This window comes from Hippocampus comes, unplaced genomic scaffold (genome assembly GCF_001891065.2).
Source record: "Hippocampus comes isolate QL1 unplaced genomic scaffold, H_comes_QL1_v1.1 scaffold16, whole genome shotgun sequence".
NCBI lineage: Eukaryota > Metazoa > Chordata > Actinopteri > Syngnathiformes > Syngnathidae > Hippocampus > Hippocampus comes.
Genome location: NW_017806168.1, coordinates 400,240 through 408,878, shown reverse-complemented (window position 1 = coordinate 408,878; position 8,639 = coordinate 400,240). Strand labels below are relative to the sequence as shown.

At 45.6% G+C, this 8,639-nt stretch overlaps 2 protein-coding genes across 4 annotated transcripts in view; one reads left to right on the top strand and one right to left on the bottom strand.

Moving 5' to 3' along the window:
• The window catches only part of kat2b (K(lysine) acetyltransferase 2B), an 8,887-nt gene extending 6,628 nt beyond the window's left edge, over positions 1 to 2,259 (top strand). For both annotated transcript variants that reach the window (XM_019895969.1, XM_019895968.1), the window contains exons 11-18: positions 367 to 493; positions 571 to 681; positions 752 to 895; positions 1,207 to 1,321; positions 1,401 to 1,431; positions 1,508 to 1,571; positions 1,643 to 1,727; positions 1,921 to 2,259. In XM_019895969.1, coding sequence (XP_019751528.1) covers positions 367 to 493; positions 571 to 681; positions 752 to 895; positions 1,207 to 1,321; positions 1,401 to 1,431; positions 1,508 to 1,571; positions 1,643 to 1,727; positions 1,921 to 2,114 — 871 coding nt within the window. In that variant the 3' untranslated portion in view covers positions 2,115 to 2,259. The remainder of the gene's footprint in view (positions 1 to 366; positions 494 to 570; positions 682 to 751; positions 896 to 1,206; positions 1,322 to 1,400; positions 1,432 to 1,507; positions 1,572 to 1,642; positions 1,728 to 1,920) is intronic.
• Positions 2,260 to 4,140: 1,881 nt separating this feature from the next.
• Positions 4,141 to 8,305, bottom strand: sgo1 (shugoshin 1). 2 transcript variants are annotated; one of them, XM_019895940.1, is made up of 10 exons: positions 8,103 to 8,304; positions 7,769 to 7,920; positions 7,151 to 7,350; positions 7,029 to 7,075; positions 6,906 to 6,958; positions 5,888 to 6,616; positions 5,711 to 5,815; positions 5,348 to 5,536; positions 5,024 to 5,204; positions 4,141 to 4,694 (listed from the first exon to the last, which is right to left on the bottom strand). In XM_019895940.1, the coding sequence occupies exons 2-10, from the start codon at positions 7,914 to 7,916 to the stop codon at positions 4,538 to 4,540; spliced, it is 1,809 nt and encodes a 602-aa protein (XP_019751499.1). In that variant the 5' UTR covers positions 7,917 to 7,920; positions 8,103 to 8,304; the 3' UTR covers positions 4,141 to 4,537. The 2 variants fall into 2 exon arrangements, with proteins under 2 accessions (XP_019751499.1, XP_019751500.1); XM_019895941.1 differs by lacking the exon at positions 5,711 to 5,815 and having other exon boundaries at positions 8,103 to 8,305.
• Positions 8,306 to 8,639: the final 334 nt, after the last annotated feature.

Genomic DNA, 8,639 nt, shown 5'->3' with positions numbered 1-8,639 from the left:
ACCCCGCCACTGTTCCGGAGGTGAGCACAAGGGGGCGCTCTCACAACTAGGATCCTGAACTCCATCTATAGCAAAGCGAAGCAAACATTTCTTGGTGTTCAGTCATTTTTTTTGTTTGGTCTACGGTCATCAGACCAGCCTGCTGTCGGCCCACTCGGCGCGCGACGAGCCTTGAACCAGAAGCCCAACAAGAGGATCCTCATGTGGCTGGTGGGCCTGCAGAACGTCTTCTCGCACCAGCTGCCTCGCATGCCCAAGGAGTACATCACACGTCTCGTCTTTGACCCGTGAGTTGGAGCCCAGCCGTGGTAATGCCGCCGCCATCGCACCGTTTGCGGTTCATTTTGTTTTGCTTTGTTTGAACAGGAAGCACAAGACGCTGTCGCTCATTAAGGACGGCCGTGTCATCGGCGGAATCTGTTTCCGGATGTTTCCTTCTCAAGGCTTCACTGAAATCGTTTTCTGCGCCGTCACCTCCAACGAGCAGGTCAAGGTGGGATGACTTGCGTGCATCGACTTCCAGTCCCCTCGACATCGACACATCGCATACTACGATGTGGTCGTTTGCAGGGGTACGGCACCCACCTGATGAACCACCTTAAGGAGTATCACATCAAGCACCACGTCCTCAACTTCCTCACCTACGCCGACGAGTACGCCATCGGCTACTTCAAGAAGCAGGTAATCCAGCGACTACCACTCGCGGTGCTCGTGAACGCGGCCGGCTAACGGGGCCGGTCACCTCGCGTAGGGTTTCTCCAAGGACATCAAGGTGCCCAAGGCAAAGTACGTGGGCTACATCAAGGACTACGAGGGAGCCACGCTCATGGGCTGCGAGCTCAACCCCAGCATTCCCTACACCGAGTTCTCCGTCATCATCAAGAAACAAAAAGAGGTGTGCGTGCATGTGTGTGTGAGAGCGTGCGGTTTTAGCTAAGGTTTCAAAGGATGGGTTCAAACTAGGGTGAGGGTTTCTGTTAAGCCTGACAAACTCGGGTTAGGATTTCAAAAACTAGGGTTAGGGTTTGGAAGTAGGGTTTAAAACTAGGGTTAGCGTCTCGACTTCACTGGAATTGGTTTTGTCGGATTTTAAAGTAGGTTTATGGTTTCAAAGTCGGGTTTTAAACCGGGGTTACGGTTTCAAAGCAACGTGTGCAAATGTGAGAGGGAAATCAAAGTGCTTGTCGCTCGCCTCCGCCGGTCCAGATCATCAAGAAGCTGATCGAGAGGAAGCAGGGCCAAATCCGCAAAGTCTACCCGGGCCTTTCGTGCTTCAAGGACGGCGTCAGGCAGATTCCCATCGAGAGCATCCCTGGCATCCGTGCGTGCGCCCGCCTCCATCTTTTGCCCGCCAACTCGCCGTCTCTCATTTGACCTCTCTTATGTGCGTGCGCCCGCAGGTGAAACCGGCTGGAAGCCGCTGGCCAAAGGGTGAGTGACACGAGCGCCGCGTGCACGCTTTGTGACGTCGGATTAACGTTTGCCGCTCCCCCCACCCCTGCCGCAGGAAGGACGTAAAGGACCCCGAACAGCTGTATGGCGCGCTCAAGAACATCCTGCAGCACGTCAAGGTGACTTGCACACGATTTACATCACACGCAAAACATGGCTGACTCTCACCCTTTTGTCTCTGCCGTTAAAGAGTCACCAGAACGCTTGGCCCTTCATGGAACCCGTGAAGAAAACGGAGGCGCCGGGCTACTACCAAGTCATCCGCTTCCCCATGGGTGAGTCAATTAGACCTTTACACTTGCAACATTAGATCACAATGGAAGTAAGGCATTAACTCATTCACTCCCAAAGACGTTTTTAAACGTCTTTTCAGACTTGGTCCAGAATTGGCTGGTAATGAATGTTTTTTTTTTGTTTTGTTTTTTTTTTAACGACATAAACCTGATCCAACGCGCATATGGTGCCAAGACCTTAAGACAATGAGCGAGCGTCTGAAGAGTCGCTACTACACCACGCGCAAGCTCTTCATGGCCGACATGCAGCGCGTCTTCACCAACTGCCGCGAGTACAACCCGCCCGAGAGCGAGTACTACAAGTGCGCCAACCTACTCGAGAAGTTCTTCTACACCAAGATCAAGGAGGCCGGCCTCATCGACAAGTAGCTTCCGTCTTCCGCCACCGTCCGGTTAAAAACGCAGCGGCAGCCAAGCCCCACCCCCAACCCCTTTTCTGCTCTACGTGTATGAACAATGTACCGTATTTTCCGCACTAAAAGGCGCAATTTATTTTTCATATATTGGACGCACTGGAATTATAAGGCGCAATCTACAATGCAACCACTAGATGTAGCTACGCTCCTTCCGTTCGACTTCGAGAGGCGTTCATGACCGCCTCTGAAAAATGTAATTTAACATTAGTTCAATGAAACTACGAAAATTGACAATAATGCATCAAAACAGAAAATCACGCGAGGAAATCACAAAATTCTATAGCCCCCTTTGGCATTTCCTTACGTGGAGCTCCAACAGAACGATCAGATGTCAGTAACATGTCGGAGACTGGACTGTCTCAGAAGTGTTTGTTATTTATTCCTTTGTTGTGTATTCACAAATGAGGAAATCCCAAAATAAATTCTGGGGGGGGGGGGCGGAAATAGAATTTATTTTGTGATTTCCTCGCTTGATTTTCTCTTTTGATGCATTATTTTCAATTTTCGTAGTTTCACTGAAGGAATCGTTAATTTACGTTGTTCGGAGGCGGTTATGAACGTCTCTCAAGTCGAACGGAAGAAGAGATGGCACGGAGACGGACAAAGACGTACTTGTATTTGTTGAGACTGTGAAAACCATTAATAATTGCGCGTTTTAAAAACACAACACCACAGCTCTCCTTTTTTCGGAGCTGCAACAAAAACTTATTCAATTAAGCAGTGACACAGTTCACTGAATCAACAGCAAGTGATAACATTGTAAGCATGTCTCTAGCAAGGCGCACCGGCTTTTAAGGCGCGCTGTGAGCTTTTAAGAAAATAGAAGACTTTTCGTGCGCCTTATAGTGCGGAAAATACGGTACACAGAGTGGATTTTCTTTCATGTAGGGCAGCCGCGTGACTATCAAAAATTGCACTTTTTATTCTCTTAGCCCAAGCATTTTCCTTTCCAGACTTTTGACTGCTGTTTAACCAATTCAACTAAGTCTTAATTTATTTTCTCTCCTGGTAAATATATATTTGTGCTGCGGATAGAGATTGATAACTTTATACTTTGTGCAATACTGTGTAGCTTTTCTGTTTTTTATAAAGGTTTAAAAAAAAAAAAAAAATTGGAAGAGGTGATCTTTGTACAGTTGGTTTTAACGACGCAGTATTAGCCGCTTTTATAGATGGAATAAAATGGAAAGGCTTGTTCTAAAAAGTGCGTCGTGTTCATTGAGCATCTTTTGTAAGGTCTGTGTACAATCCGGGGGAAAATAAATAAATCGAAACCTGTTTTAAATATGACAAAATGTGCTTAATTCGTGCTTCTAACTGTGCCAATGCCGGTTTACTCATTGCGGCACTCATGAAAAAACGATTTTGCATTTTGTAAATGACCAAAAATAGAACTGTTGAATATAAAAAGTAACATGACAACTCATTTTGTATTACAAAGTAAAATTTTTATTATAGTGAAATGAGACGCTTATTTTAAATGTCAAAATGAGATACTTGTTTTAAAAAAAACAACCTGTTTTAAATATGACAAAATGTGCTTAATTCGGGCTTCTAACTGTGCCAATGCCGGTTTGCTCATTGCAGCACTCATGAAAAAACGATTTAGCATTTTGTAAATGACCAAAAATAGAACTGCTGAATTTAAAAAGTAACATGACAACTCATTTGTATTACAAAGTAAAATTTGTATTATAGTGAAACAAGACGCTTCTTTTAAATGTCAAAATGAGATACTTGTTTAAAAAAAAAAAAAAAAAAAAAAGGCATTACTCGAGGAATCGATGAAATAATGGATTGGATAATTGATTCCAAAAATACATTTTATTGCAAAATGAGACTCTCTGCCAAGAGCAAAAAAACAAAAAACAAAAAAATATTTACTTGTTTGATGCAAATGCTCCTACTCATTTTATGCAGACTCGATTTGTTAACAAAGCATGCATTCCAAAACAAGACATACATTTTAAATTACAAAATATATTTTGTGCCCCATTTATTCAATAACGGCCTTCGTACGATTGTTGCCTATTTAGGGACGTATTCAACGAAGGAAAAAAAAAAAAATCAATGACTTAAGTTGTCATTTCCGCAGATAGATTTGTGTATTTTATTCTGTTTTTTACTGAAGATTTGGTCAATGGTCTTTGCAGCAAATGAAATGAAGGCAAATGTGAAAAAGGAGTCAAAATGTACATTTTTTTGCCTTATTTTTGCATTTCTTGCAAATAACAGTGCCTATTTTGAAAAGTGTTAAATGTGAAAGAAAAAGGGGCAATATCAGCTTCCTGTTTTGTAAGAATTTTCACGTTACTTGACTCTCAATGTTGCTTTTGAAACGCATTCAGTTCGAAACACTTTTTGGGGGTAAAAGCATCAACGACATCCAACAAACGACTCGTTATATTTGCCTAGTTTGTCGCGTGTGCTGGTGGACGCTCGAGAAGGCCCGCCTGTCAACTTGTTCTTGAAAACGGGCGAGCCCGGCGGGAGGAATCGCAAGTCGGTGAATTTGTCCCCGCGCCGGAGTTTCCTGTCGGGTGAGACGAAGGCGTCGGTCAAACGAGATGCATCATTTTGATACCGTGTCGTTTGATCCACAAATACATATCCCACTGACTCTCATATTTGGGAAATCAAATCGTTTGAGTATTTTAATTCTTGGCAGTTATCAAACCAAATGTAATCATTGTTTCTAAGATAAAAACAAAATTCTAAAGTGCCATTTTTCACACTTTTCTTGCTAAAAATGTATTGACTGTTTTTTTGGCCCAATGAAATGTCATCATTTGTATTTTAAATGACATGAAAATGTAAATTCTGAATAATGTGCCTACAAAACACGAACGGCATGTTACATACGCGCTCAAGGAGGGCTCCTTGTAGTCCACCACTAGGGTGCGTCGTCGCATCCGTGGGGTCGCCGGCGTGGACGAGCACAGCGTTTGGGAGGAGCGGCGGCGGGCTACGGGCGACAGATTGGTCATGTCACTCAGGGTCAAGCCGACGCATCCCGGCGCCCGCCTGGAGCCACCGAGCCCACCTGGAGAGATTTGACACAAGTGCGAAGAGGAAAAGACCAAGGAGACGTGCGCACGGTGATTCCCCAAGAGAAAAGGAGGCGAGCGCTAATGCTAAGCTAACACCCAGTGGACAAACGGGCAGGATTCGGGAATCACGACATACATTTCTTGCGCTGGCGTTGCTGTTGGAGCACGCGGCTGGCGAGTGCGGAAGGAGGAGGCGGTGGCGGAGGCTGATTTTCACAGAGGGAGTCCCCGAATCGGGAGAGGACATCATCAATGGTCATGTCAACTTCCGTCAAGGTGCTGACTGAGGGGAAGGCGCTGCCCACAATGTCCTGGCTCAGCGCTTCTGTTCAGACAAATTAGAAACATATGCCAAATTTCAGTTACAGTCTAAGGACGTTTCGGCCTGGGCACCGGGCGATATGTGACTTATGTAAGACTGAGGGCTGGGGGAAGAAAGAGTTGACCACAAAAATATGCCAACACAAATTTTTTTTGCACCCAAGCGCCATCGACTGACCTTGTGGACACGCGGAGTGAGGACTGTTTGAGAAACTCGTTTGGTGGACCCCATCGACTTCCTGATTGGGTTGCGGATCCTCCTGCTGCCACTCCTGGTCTGTCACTGTGAGGGTGAATGTACGCGTGCTTGTTAACAAGGAAAACAAACAGATCATGTCTGAATGTCGATGCTGACCAGATTTTGGCCGGCTGGCGTTTGTGTTGGCGGCTCGTCCCCTGCGAGTGGCGATGAACTTGGTGGTCTCAGGGGACGCACACGCTCTTCGGGGCTTCTTCTTCGGCACATACGGGCTGTCTTCCGACTCGGAGGATGGCGATGACGGCGAGCTGGGGTCCGGAGCCAGAGAGTCCGGGGTGGGGTCTCCGGCGGGTTCCGTAACGGGGTCTTCGGGGTGGTTGGGCTTGGCCCTAAAGGGCGTGAGGTGGACGGCCCCCTCGCAGTCAAAGTCAAAGGTGTCGTTGAAGCCCAGTGAGGTGTTGAGCTGCTGGAGGGGTGGCACGTGGCGCTCCCGGCTTTTGGATCGCGCCCTGCGCTTGGGGTTCTCCCAGGGCTTTTTTAGGGGCGCTCGCTCAGGCTTGCGTCCTCGTTCGGGGGGCTTGGCCGTGCACGCATCCGCTTTGGGACGCGCCTGACGGCGGCCATCTTTGCGAGTGTTGACGGGTGGCTCGGAGTCCGGCGCGCAGATGGGATCGTCCACCCGCGCCTTCAAAACCTCATGGGGGTCTTCGTGCCGTCTGGGGCGTTCTGCCCTGAGCGCCCCCAAGTCCACCTCGCCGATGGAGCGCACGCGATCGGACCGCCTCCTGCTCTTCCGTTCTCTGTCGCCGCGTCTTTGCCTCACCATCACCGTAGGAGGCAGAGTCATTCGGACATAGTCAGGCTGGACGTCCATTTTAGGAGACTCTGCCAATGCAAAGTGAAAGGTTGTCATTGTACTGACATAAAGAGGAGGCACACAAAAAGAAATATATAATAATAATCTGAAAAAAATACGAGGGTGGGGGAGTGAGGCTCATTCCGCTTCCATTCACATCAATGTAACTGAAACACGATGTACATCGCTCGCATACGTTTTGCAAACAATGACAACAAGCTTCACTATTTCATCCTTAACAGCATACATTGACAACCATATTACTTACACATAACTCTAGTGACTTATATTTGAATCGTCATATCTTATTGTCCGTACCTGCACAAATCGGGGAGACCTCACACGGTTTGCCCTCGCTGATCTTTTCTCTCCTACACAATCCCGAGCAAGTTAGAAAACTGATGTTATTTATTCACATGAATATGAAAGATGACATACTACCTTGGTGACTCCACATTCGCTTCCACGGGCAGCTCGGATGCTTCAGCCTGAATCAAAAGACCACATCGATGGACGCTCATATGAAAACATCCCTGATGATGTCATAATGATGAGCTCGTTACCAGAGGGGAGGAAGTGGTGAGGGCCTGCTGCTCCCGGAGCTTCCTCCTGAGCAGCATCAGCTGGAAGAAGAGGGTCTGCTTCAACTGCAGGATGATGGCGTTGGCCTGCCGCACCTTCTCCTTCTCTGCCTGCAGCGCTAACGCCAGCTCCGTGTTGTTCTGCTTCACCGCCACGAGCAGGCTGCCCGGCACGATGCTGCCTGATGCCCGCGACAAGAACAGCAGACATTAACTCTGACTGTACTACATATGAGCAAAATACGTTTTGCAAATAAGGGGGGAAAAACTGACAAAAATATTCATGCAATCATAACAGTTGAAGAAAGAATAATTGAACAAATAGGTGAATTTAAAAAAAGATAAAATAAAAATACAGTGATACATTAAACAGAAGAACTCAATAAAGAGCAACTGTAAATTACATAAATACAAATAAAGTATCTAAATAGTAAAAAAAAAAAAAAAGATTTGAAATTGCTAGAAAAAGACAAAATGTGAAAAAAAGGTTAAACCAAAACGAATAAAATGTAATAAAAAAAAATGCAAGCATTTAAAAAAAATAATTAATAAAAACAACAACAATGAATGATGGAGGATGTGCGGAGCGAGTGTTGTTACTGGCGCTTTGGTGGGCGAGTCTGGCTCTTGTCCCCCTGCTGCGTGCCGCCGCCCGGCCAAGCTGCTTGTTGCGCATCACCTTCATTTTTTCCTTAATCTCCTCCAGAGTGTGCCGGGGTGGCTTTTTCTGGACCCATTCCCTCACCATGGCTCTGTAGGAGCAACAAAAGATAACTGGAAAATCTTCCAAATGCCTCAAAACAAGTTCACCCCTCAAAATGGCCGAACGGACAACAGCAAGCTAACACTGTTAGCTAGCTGACAGCCTCACTCGTTCGCGTTAGCTTCACGACAAAAGGAACTTCAAAACAGTCAATTCAGGTCGTAAACCTACCCCGAATTATTTGGATCCAAGTAATCCAGTGCTTGATTGAACAAAGAAGTGCGTGTTTTATTCGGTCAACAGGAAAGACGTTGCATTTTTGTCGCGTAACCGAGCGATGGAAGGTATCTGTTCCGGAGGGATAGTTCGAAATGCGTGCCGCGAGTGCTGATTGGCCGCAACGGTCAGTGACGTCACCTCAGCGGCCCCATTGCAGGACGGCGACTCCTAAAATGTCTAAAAAAACGGTTTGAATTTGTATTATTTCAATATTTTTATAGCATGCTTTTATTCACTTAATTCTTGTATTCGTGTATTAATTGTATACCTTTTTACATGAATTCAAATGATTTATAGACAAATATACACAACAAAGAATACAAATAAAAAGCACATAAAATATCAAGTAAACTATATTCCTAAACAAAGTAGATACCTTTTATGGAAGAAAAAAAAATAACTCATCAAGACAAAAAATTATTAAACTAAAATTAAACTAGAAACTGAAACTTAGATTTCTACAGTAAAATATGAAAATAAAAATAATGT